The following is an 11969-nucleotide window of genomic DNA, read 5'->3' as shown; positions in this document are numbered from 1 at the left end:
ATTACTTTGCAGACAGAGTTCAGTGTGTCAAATCGGAGGGCATGCTGTCCGGTCCTCTGGCAGTCTCTATGGGGGTGCCACAGGGTTCAATTCTCGGGCCGACTCTTTTCTCTGTATATATCAATGATGTTGCTCTTGCTGCGGGCGATTCCCTGATCCACCTCTACGCAGACGACACCATTCTATATACTTTCGGCCCGTCATTGGACACTGTGCTATCTAACCTCCAAACGAGCTTCAATGCCATACAGCACTCCTTCCGTGGCCTCCAATTGCTCTTAAACGCGAGTAAAACCAAATGCATGCTTTTCAACCGATCGCTGCCTGCACCCGCATGCCCGACTAGCATCACCACCCTGGATGGTTCCGACCTTGAATATGTGGACATCTATAAGTACCTAGGTGTCTGGCTAGACTGCAAACTCTCCTTCCAGACTCACATCAAACATCTCCAATCGAAAATCAAATCAAGAGTCGGCTTCCTATTCCGCAACAAAGCCTCCTTCACTCACGCTGCCAAGCTTACCCTAGTAAAACTGACTATCCTACCGATCCTCGACTTCGGCGATGTCATCTACAAAATGGCTTCCAACACTCTACTCAGCAAACTGGATGCAGTCTATCACAGTGCCATCCGTTTTGTCACTAAAGCACCTTATACCACCCACCACTGCGACTTGTATGCTCTAGTCGGCTGGCCCTCAATACATATTCGTCGCCAGACCCACTGGCTCCAGGTTATCTACAAGTCCATGCTAGGTAAAGCTCCGCCTTATCTCAGTTCACTGGTCACGATGGCAACACCCATCCGTAGCACGCGCTCCAGCAGGTGTATCTCACTGATCATCCCTAAAGCCAACACCTCATTTGGCCGCCTTTCGTTCCAGTACTCTGCTGCCTGTGACTGGAACTAATTGCAAAAATCGCTGAAGTTGGAGACTTTTATCTCCCTCACCAACTTCAAACATCAGCTATCCGAGCAGCTAACCGATCGCTGCAGCTGTACATAGTCTATAGGAAAATAGCCCACCCATTTTCACCTACCTCATTCCCATACTGTTTTTATACTGTTTTTATTTATTTACTTTTCTGCTCTTTTGCACACCAATATCTCTACCTGTACATGACCATCTGATCATTTATCACTCCAGTGTTAATCTGCAAAATTGTATTATTCGCCTACCTTCTCATGCCTTTTGCACACATTGTATATAGACTGCCCATTTTTTCTACTGTGTTATTGACTTGTTAATTGTTTATTCCATGTGTAACTCTGTGTTGTCTGTTCACACTGCTATGCTTTATCTTGGCCAGGTCGCAGTTGCAAATGAGAACTTGTTCTCAACTAGCCTACCTGGTTAAATAAAGGTGTTCTCAACTAGCCTACCTGGTTAAATAAAGGTGTTCTCAACTAGCCTACCTGGTTAAATAAAGGTGAAATAAAAATAATAAAAAATAGGGTCAGTCACAGTGGTCAGGTATCCACTGTGTACTCTCTGTTTAGGGTCAGTCACAGTGGTCAGGTATCCACTGTGTACTCTCTGTTTAGGGTCAGTCACAGTGGTCAGGTATTCACTGTTTAGGGTGTACAGTGGTCTCTGTTTAGGGTCAGTCACAGTGGTCAGGTATTCACTGTGTACTCTCTGTTTAGGGTCAGTCACAGTGGTCAGGTATTCACTGTGTACTCTCTGTTTAGGGTCAGTCACAGTGGTCAGGTATCCACTGTGTACTCTCTGTTTAGGGTCAGTCACAGTGGTCAGGTATTCACTGTGTACTCTCTGTTTAGGATGGCAGACTCAGTCACAGCCTGTGTACTCTCTGTTTTTCGGATGACTGCCTTGCCTGGTTCACCAATTACTTTGCAGACAGAGTTCAGTGTGTCAAATCGGAGGGCATGCTGTCCGGTCCTCTGGCAGTCTCTATGGGGGTGCCACAGGGTTCAATTCTCGGGCCGACTCTTTTCTCTGTATATATCAATGATGTTGCTCTTGCTGCGGGCGATTCCCTGATCCACCTCTACGCAGACGACACCATTCTATATACTTTCGGCCCGTCATTGGACACTGTGCTATCTAACCTCCAAACGAGCTTCAATGCCATACAGCACTCCTTCCGTGGCCTCCAACTGCTCTTAAACGCGAGTAAAACCAAATGCATGCTTTTCAACCGATCGCTGCCTGCACCCGCATGCCCGACTAGCATCACCACCCTGGATGGTTCCGACCTTGAATATGTGGACATCTATAAGTACCTAGGTGTCTGGCTAGACTGCAAACTCTCCTTCCAGACTCACATCAAACATCTCCAATCGAAAATCAAATCAAGAGTCGGCTTCCTATTCCGCAAAAAAGCCTCCTTCACTCACGCTGCCAAGCTTACCCTAGTAAAACTGACTATCCTACCGATCCTCGACTTCGGCGATGTCATCTACAAAATGGCTTCCAACACTCTACTCAGCAAACTGGATGCAGTCTATCACAGTGCCATCCGTTTTGTCACTAAAGCACCTTATACCACCCACCACTGCGACTTGTATGCTCTAGTCGGCTGGCCCTCACTACATATTTGTCGCCAGACCCACTGGCTCCAGGTCATCTACAAGTCCATGCTAGGTAAAGCTCCGCCTTATCTCAGTTCACTGGTCACGATGGCAACACCCATCCGTAGCACGCGCTCCAGCAGGTGTATCTCACTGATCATCCCTAAACCCAACACCTCATTTGGCCGCCTTTCGTTCCAGTACTCTGCTGCCTGTGACTGGAACGAATTGCAAAAATCGCTGAAGTTGGAGACTTTTATCTCCCTCACCAACTTCAAACATCAGCTATCCGAGCAGCTAACCGATCGCTGCAGCTGTACATAGTCTATAGGAAAATAGCCCACCCATTTTCACCTACCTCATTCCCATTCTGTTTTTATACTGTTTTTATTTATTTACTTTTCTGCTCTTTTGCACACCAATATCTCTACCTGTACATGACCATCTGATCATTTATTACTCCAGTGTTAATCTGCAAAATTGTATTATTCGCCTACCTCCTCATGCCTTTTGCACACATTGTATATAGACTGCCCATTTTTTCTACTGTGTTATTGACTTGTTAATTGTTTATTCCATGTGTAACTCTGTGTTGTCTGTTCACACTGCTATGCTTTATCTTGGCCAGGTCGCAGTTGCAAATGAGAACTTGTTCTCAACTAGCCTACCTGGTTAAATAAAGGTGAAAAAAAATAATTAAAAAAATAGGGTCAGTCACAGTGGTCAGGTATCCACTGTGTACTCTCTGTTTAGGGTCAGTCACAGTGGTCAGGTATCCACTGTGTACTCTCTGTTTAGGGTCAGTCACAGTGGTCAGGTATTCACTGTGTACTCTCTGTTTAGGGTCAGTCACAGTGGTCAGGTATCCACTGTGTACTCTCTGTTTAGGGTCAGTCACAGTGGTCAGGTATTCACTGTGTACTCACTGTTTAGGGTCAGTCACAGTGGTCAGGTATTCCCTGTGTACTCACTGTTTATAGGGTCAGTCACAGTGGTCAGGTATTCCCTGAGTACTCTCTGTTTAGGGTCAGTCACAGTGGTCAGGTATCCACTGTGTACTCTCTGTTTAGGGCCAAATATCATTATAGTTGCTCTGATTTTGGGGGGGGTAATTCTTTCCAATATGTCAAGTGATTATATTTTTGTTTTATCATGATTTGGTTGGGTCTAATTGTGCTGCTGTCCTGGGGACCAGCTTGCTTAGGGGACTCTTCTCCAGGTTAATCTCTCTGTAGGTGATGGCTTTGTTATGTAAGGTTTGGGAATCGCTTCCTTTTAGGTGGTTGTAGAATTTAACGGCCCTTTTCTAGATTTTGATAATTAGCGGGTATCGGCCTAATTCTGCTCTGCATGTATTATTTGGGGTTGTACACTTGAGGATATTTTTGCAGAATTCTCTCTCTGCCTCTCTCGCTCTCTACATCTCTCTCTCTCTCTCTCTGCCTCTGTGTAATCTGAGGGAAATATGTGTCTCTAATATGGTCATATATTTGGCAGGAGGTTAGGAAGTGCAGCTCAGTTTCCACCTCATTTTCTGGGCAGTGTGCAAATAGCCAGTCTTCTCTTGAGAGAAGTATACAGTGCCTTGCGAAAGTATTCGGCCCCCTTGAACTTTGCGACCTTTTGCCACATTTCAGGCTTCAAACATAGAGATATAAAACTTTATTTTTTTGTGAAGAATCAACAACAAGTGGGACACAATCATGAAGTGGAACGACATTTATTGGATATTTCAAACTTTTTTAACAAACCAAAACTGAAAAATTGGGCGTGCAAAATTATTCAGCCCCCTTAAGTTAAGACTTTGTAGCGCCACCTTTTTCTGTGATTACAGCTGTAAGTCGCTTGGGGTATGTCTCTATCAGTTTTGCACATCGAGAGACTGAAAATTTTTCCCATTCCTCCTTGCAAAACAGCTCAAGCTCAGTGAGGTTGGATGGAGAGCATTTGTGAACAGCAGTTTTCAGTTCTTTCCACAGATTCTCGATTGGATTCAGGTCTGGACTTTGACTTGGCCATTCTAACACCTGGATATGTTTATTTTTGAACCATTCCATTGTAGATTTTGCTTTATGTTTTGGATCATTGTCTTGTTGGAAGACAAATCAAGGGGGCCAAATACTTTCGCAAGGCACTGTATATATATATATGCTGTCTATAGCTCTGGACTGGAGCCAATAAATGGATGATGGTGAATCACTGTTTTACTGCAGGAGGTTAAAGTCAGAGATCAAAGGTTAAGGGAAGACATTGGATTCTTGTTCTTCTTGATTTATGGTTGATCATTTATGGTTCTCAGTGTTCCGATGCACTGAGCCAAAGTGTTTATCGTCACAGCAGTTATACTAACAACATTATAAACATGCCTCAATAAAGATCACAGCCTAAATTCTTCAGTATTCTACAAGGTGTCGGAAATGTTCCACAGGGATGTTGGTCCATGCTGACGTGATGGCATTATGCAGCTGCTGCTGATTGGACGGTGGAATATTCATGCTGCGAACAGCCCGTTCCGTCACATCCTAAGGATGTTTTATTGGGTTTGAGGTCTGGGGACTGACCAGGTCTGGGGACTGACCAGGTCTGGGGACTGACCAAGTCTGGGGACTGACCAGGTCTGGGGACTGACCAGGCCACTGAAGTAAACTAAACTCACTGTCATATTCCAGGCGATGTTTTTCCACTCCTCAGTTGTCCAGTGTTGATGATGGCGTTGCCCACTGGAGCCAGTTCTTCTGGTTTTTAGCTGATAGGTGTGGAACCCGGTGTGGTCGTCTGCTGCAGTAGCCCACCGTGACAAGAATCGACGAGTTGTGCGTTCTGAGCTGTTGTTCTGCCCACCACTGTTGTACTGGGCCGTTATACATTTACATTTACATTTAAGTCATTTAGCAGACGCTCTTATCCAGAGCGACTTACAAATTGGTGCATTCACCTTATGACATCCAGTGGAATCTGTCTGTTCGTGTCCCGCCTGTTAGCTTGCATGGTCCTTGCCATTCTCCTTCAATCTTTCATCAACTACAGGACCGCCCCCACAGGACCGCCCCCACAGGACCGCCCCCACAGGACCGCCCCCACAGGACCGCCCCCACAGGACGGCCGCTGACTGGATGTTTGTTGTTTGTCGTAGCGTCCTCGGTAAACCCTAGACACTGTCGTGCGTGAAAACCCCAGGAGAGCGGAAATTTTGGAGATACTGGATACTGTGCGCCTGACACAGACGATCATACCACGCTCAAAGGCGCTTAGGTCAGTCGTTTGGTCCATTCTAAAGTTCATTGAAACAGTACCTGAATGACTCAATGCCTGTCTGCCTGCTTTATATAAAAAGCCACGGCCACGTGACTCACTTGCTGTAGGAGCGATCCATTTTTGTGAACGAGGTGGTGTACCTAATAAACTGGCCGGTGAGTGTAGATCAGATAGGAACTAGAAGGAAGAATCAGCCTGAACTAGAAGGAAGTAATATATTGTTGTATCTTACCAATGACGTAGGACAGCAACAGATTCCACCCGGTAATAAACGCCAGTAGCTCTCCCACCGTCACATAGCTGTACAGATACGCAGACCCCGTTTTGGGGACGCGGGCCCCGAACTCAGCGTAGCACAAGCCGGCAAAGACGGAGGCCACGGCAGCGATGAAGAAGGATATGATGATGCTGGGACCTGACGACGTCCTAGCAACCTGATAAACATGACAATCAATCAATAACATTGATTTTATAAAGCTCTTTTTACATCAACAGTTTCTAGATGCCAAAACCCCAAAGTGCAAGCAATGCAGAAGAAGAAGCCCATTGGCCACGGAAAACTCCCTGAGAAGGAAGGAACCTAAGAAGAAACCTAGAGAGAAACAAACATTTCGGAGTCATCTGAAAATCATGATAGCAAATCATATATTTACATTTGTATAGTGACTTTCATTAGATGAGATAGATAGAAATACATAATCTTAAGGAAATTCAAAGTGGATCAGGAGCATTTTAAAGGAGAATTTTAACTTTTTATGAGCAATCTAAAACAAAATGTATGTAAATGGCATGTTTTCGAAAGGTCCATTTTTTTTTACAATTTCACTTTTTTTTTTTTTTTTTACCTCAACCAGCAATTCACTTCCTCATCCCCATTGTGCATTATATATTATAGATTTATATTATATATATATATATATATTATATATTATATTCCATTGTGTGTAACTCAAGCTGTTTCCCTATCTAGCTGTTCCATTCTCCGTGTAGACTGCTGCTAGAATGGACGGAGACAAATCACTCGAATCGCAACGTTACGTTGCGGATAAAGTTCGGAATGACACACTTTCATGTGTACAACATCTAGAGACCTGTATCACTCTACTGAGACCATTTTCGTTTCTAAAATGACATATTTGGTTGTTTTTGTTCATGTTTTTTCAGAGCACCCAAACAGCACATCAAGTGAATCGCTGGTTGGGGTAAATTGCACCCTTGTGTAACATTCCATTTACATCAAAATAGAGACTTGGTTGTAAAAAAAACTAAATGATCCTTTAAGTGTTGAAGGGTTACGGTGTTCAGGCGTCTAAACTAAAATGTTCTTAACGATTGTTTATTTTGTGAGAAGAAAAGAAAAGCACCACATTTTGCCAATGTCTTCATCATTTACCATCAGAGCATCCCCCCTCCTTGCTTTAGGTCAATGTATCATTCCTGTCAAGAGTCGTTCCTGTCAGTCCTGTGCTGTTGAACCTGCATCAAGGTTAATCCCAAACTGAACCTTCCTGGATATGTTTATTCATTAAAAGTGAAACTCCAGTCTCATTTTCACCTCATTTCACACCTGATTTACTGAACAAAAGTCTCATCTCGATAGGTGGTCCAGGTATCCTCATGACATGGCACAAAAGGGGGGGGGAGGGGGGGGCTTAGCAAGAAGAAAGGCCGATGACATCAGAGGGCACCAATGTTTCTAGCCTTAAGGTTACTTACTGTATTTGTACATGTTGTTTTTCAACGGGATGTTTTCAAAAATAGTTGAAGTGTGTCTTAACATATAGTATTCAACCGTTATTATCTCTTCATCTGAAGAGGCGCGATGGATCGGAGGACCAAAACGCGTCGTGGTATGTGTTCATCATTCATTTTAATAAAGAAAACTCTGAACACTGAAACCCTATACAAAAACAATAAACGAAATAACAACCGTGAAGCTAATGCGAACTGCGCTGAAACAAGCAATCAACATAGACAATCACCCACAAACAAACAGTGCAACCCAGGCTACCTAAGTATGATTCCCCAATCAGAGACAACTAATGACACCTGCCACTGATTGAGAACCATACTAGGCCGAAACATAGAAAACCCCAAATCATAGAAAAACAAACATAGACTGCCCACCCCAACTCACGCCCTGACCATACTAAATAATGACAAAACAAAGGAAATAAAGGTCAGAACGTGACAATTATTTTTCAGATGGGTGTCACCCCCCTCTTCCAAGGGGTCAAACCTGAGATGGATCGATATCTAAATATTTTTATAAAACATGAATCTACACATCTGCCAAATGAGGTGCTTTTATCACAAACTGAACCATTACTATGTTTTGCCGCCCTCACTATAGTGTTAAAGTGTTACGTTGAAGTGTTACGTTGAAGTGTTATGTTGAAGTGTTATGTTGAAGTGTTACTGAACAACGTTGAAGTGTTATGTTGAAGTGTTACTGAACAACGTTGAAGTGTTACTGAACAACGTTGAAGTGTTATGTTGAAGTGTTACTGAACAATGTTGAAGTGTTACTGAACAATGTTGAAGTGTTACTGAACAATGTTGAAGTGTTACTGAACAACGTTGAAGTGTTATGTTGAAGTGTTACTGAACAATGTTGAAGTGTTACTCAACAATGTTGAAGTGTTACTGAACAACGTTGAAGTGTTATGTTGAAGTGTTACGTTGAAGTGATACGTTGAAGTGTTACGTTGAAGTGTTACTGAACAACGTTGAAGTGTTACGTTGAAGTGTTACTGAACAACGTTGAAGTGTTACGTTGAAGTGTTACTGAACAACGTTGAAGTGATACGTTGAAGTGTTACTGAACAACGTTGAAGTGTTACATTAAAGTGTTACGTTGAAGTGTTACGTTGAAATGTTACGTTGAAGTGATACGTTGAAGTGTTACTGAACAACGTTGAAGTGTTACTGAACAACGTTGAAGTGTTACGTTGAAGTGTTACTGAACAACGTTGAAGTGTTATGTTGAAGTGTTACTGAACAACGTTGAAGTGTTACTGAACAACGTTGAAGTGTTACGTTGAAGTGTTACTGAACAACGTTGAAGTGTTACTGAACAACGTTGAAGTGTTACGTTGAAGTGTTACGTTGAAGTGTTACTGAACAACGTTGAAGTGTTACGTTGAAGTGTTACTAAACAACATTGAAGTGTTACTGAACAACGTTGAAGTGTTACGTTGAAGTGATATGTTGAAGTGTTACTGAACAACGTTGAAGTGTTACTGAACAACGTTGAAGTGTAACTGAACAACGTTGAAGTGTTACGTTGAAGTGTGATGTATGGTTAAGTGTTAAAGTGTTAAAAATGTTAAAAAGTAAAAAGGTGAAGAAAAGATAGAGGATAAGTGCAACTATCAGATATGTATCCATACATCTCCCCTGCTCCCAAGGTTTCCCTACCCGTAGGGCAACCAACTCAACAGTGTTAAGGTAAAGAACTAAGAAGAAGTTATATCCATACATCTCCACTGCTCCCAAGGTTTCCCTACCCGTAGGGCAACCAACTCAACAGTTTTAAGGTAAAGAACTAAGAAGACGTTGTATCCATACCTCTCCAGAGAGAACGTAGACCCCTGCTCCCAGGGTACTCCCCACCCCTAGGGCCACCAGGTCCAGGGTGGTCAGACAGCGGTTGAAAGTGGACTCCTCTCCCTCAGGCTCCAGAGGTTTTCTCCTGGACAGGCTCCGTACAAAGGAGCTCAATAAGTGGCAGGTCATCCTTCTACTAGGGTCAGGGGTTAGGGGTTAGGGGTTGGGAGAAGAAGAGAGGGGAAATGTAATGAGAGAAGGTAGAGAGAGAAAAGGGGATCAGGGAGGGGGGAGTGAGAGAGAGAGGGAGAGAGGGAGAGAGAGAGGGAGAGAGGGAGAGAGAGAGAAGAGAAAGAGAGAGAGAGAGAGAGAGAGAGAGAGAGAGAGAGAGAGAGAGAGAGAGAGAGAGAGAGAGAGAGAGAGAGAGAGGAGAGAGAGAGAGGGAGAGAGAGAGAGAAAGAGAGAGAGAGAGAGAGAGAGAGAGAGAGAGAGAGAGAGAGAGAGAGAGAGAGAGAGAGAGAGAGAGAGAGAGAGAGAGAGAGAGAGAGAGAGAGGGAGAGACAGAGAGACAGAGAGAGAGAATGGATGAGTGAACATGTTGGTGAATAATTGTCAGATCACCCCTCACACTGAATCATTTATAACTATATGATGTTCAAGAACATTATTTTCTAGTGATTTAGCAATTCAAAAGCTACATTGAAGAAAAGAAAAACCCCACTGGAATTCAATGTAAAACTGTCTGTCTTTACCACATAGTTTATATGACGTACCTCACAGTATTTAAAAGATCAGAAGTATAATATCAGAAACGTTATTGATAATGTATTTTATGAGGTCTTCTATCTACCACCATGCTCTTTGTTAATCTACTGTAAATCCAGGAGTTACTTAGTGGACTGTCTCCATCAGTAACATTCTTACATGAGGCACACTAACTCCAACAGTTCAGCACCATTGAGTGGAAACCTTGCTTTCTTCTTTTAAAAACAGCAAAATCACTATAATTAGTCTACCAAATAATAAATATATTTATATATTTTTTTTTGTCTGCTTACCTCTTTGTGAGTTATTCCCTGCTACAGAGCTGTGCTGTGTTTAAGAGAGACAAATGATAGTGTTAGTTATTCTTTCCTTCAATCACTCACTTGTTTTATGCCCCGTCCTTTATCACCTGCCTGACTGAAGACTGCTGATGCCTGTCGTTTTAGTCCTGATACCCAACGGTTCTATAGCTACACCCTGACCTGCTACATGACTCTGGCTTTTACACAACCTCTAATAACTTACCACACGCACATACCTGCTACATGACTCTGGCTTTTAAACAACCTCTAATAACTTACCACACGCACATACCTGCTACATGACTCTGTCTTTTACACAACCTCTAATAACTTACCACACGCACATACCTGCTACATGACTCTGGCTTTTACACAACCTCTAATAACTTACCACACGCACATACCTGCTACATGACTCTGGCTTTTACACAACCTCTAATAACTTACCACACGCACATACCTGCTACATGACTCTGGCTTTTAAACAACCTCTAATAACTTACCACACACACATATCTAGCCAAAACGGACTACTTTTATCCATAGGATAAGCCTGTAATAAGGAAATATTTACAGTATGTCATGTAAATAAATGTTTATTAAACATTTATGTCATATAAAAACCCTGAATTAGGAATCTAATATCTAATAACAGGTGTGTGAATCAATAGAATGTGTACTCACCTTACGATAGAAGTTCTATGTTGTCAGGTGTTCTGAGACGGAACATTGACAATCAGAGACATTCCATCCTGTTCTGTTCTGTTCTCTCTCTCTATCTCTCTCTCTCTCTCTCTCTCTCTCTCTCTCTCTCTCTCTCTCTCTCTCTCTCTCTCTCTCTCTCTCTCTCTCTCTCTCTCTCTCTCTCTCTCTCTCTCTCTCTCTCCTCTCTCTCTCTGTCTCTCTCTCTCTCTCTCTCTCTCTCTCTCTCTCTCTCTCTCTCTCTCTCTCTCTCTCTCTCTCTCTCCCTCTCTCTCTCTCTCTCTCTCTCTCTCTCTCTCTCTCTCTCTCTCCCTCTCTGTCTCTCTCCCTCTCTCTCTCTCGCTCTCTCTCTACTGGGTATTCTGTAGGGCCACCCCTCGTTGCTTCCTTACATTGGAGGGGACAGAGAAGGAGGGGGTAAGAATGAACCAGGGAATAATCTCCTAGCCAAATGCCACTATCTCGAAGGAGAATATATACAGTGGGGGTCTATAACTATTGACACCCTTGATAATGACGAGCAAAAATATTTTAAATACTGAGCTGTATTGTATGCTCCAACTTTTTTAAGAGAGAAAGCGTTGTCAAAGTATATATATCGTCAAAGTATATATATTGTCAAAGTATATATATCGTCAAAGTATATATATCGTCAAAGTATATATATCGTCAAAGTATATATATCGAAAAATAAAGATAAAATAAAAGTATATATTTACATATAAATAAATGGTGGGACCAACAGCAATAATAATAGTAGTAGTGGACATGGGATTACCATTAACAACAACTACAGCAACAATATTAATGAGAACAACAATACATTAAAGCAATGGTATTAGACCAGTGTCAACATG

The 11969-nt window shown here is 42.7% G+C and overlaps 1 protein-coding gene across 2 annotated transcripts in view; it reads right to left on the bottom strand.

Annotated features, from left to right (window-relative positions):
- Positions 1-11226, bottom strand: part of LOC123993746 (cationic amino acid transporter 2-like) — a 34036-nt gene extending 22810 nt beyond the window's left edge. Inside the window, exons 1-4 of one of the 2 annotated variants that reach the window (XM_046296194.1) lie at positions 11095-11226; positions 10402-10435; positions 9365-9539; positions 6027-6228 (exon numbers count right to left, since the gene is read on the bottom strand). In XM_046296194.1, coding sequence (XP_046152150.1) covers positions 6027-6228; positions 9365-9532 — 370 coding nt within the window. In that variant the 5' untranslated portion in view covers positions 9533-9539; positions 10402-10435; positions 11095-11226. The remainder of the gene's footprint in view (positions 1-6026; positions 6229-9364; positions 9540-10401; positions 10436-11094) is intronic. The other variant, XM_046296195.1, reaches the window with a different exon arrangement.
- Between the last annotated feature and the right edge of the window lie 743 nt (positions 11227-11969).

This window comes from Oncorhynchus gorbuscha, linkage group LG13, assembly GCF_021184085.1.
Source record: "Oncorhynchus gorbuscha isolate QuinsamMale2020 ecotype Even-year linkage group LG13, OgorEven_v1.0, whole genome shotgun sequence".
Taxonomy (NCBI): Eukaryota; Metazoa; Chordata; class Actinopteri; order Salmoniformes; family Salmonidae; genus Oncorhynchus; species Oncorhynchus gorbuscha.
The sequence above is the reverse complement of the archived record's forward strand: the minus strand, read 5'-3'. Positions and strand labels throughout refer to the sequence as shown.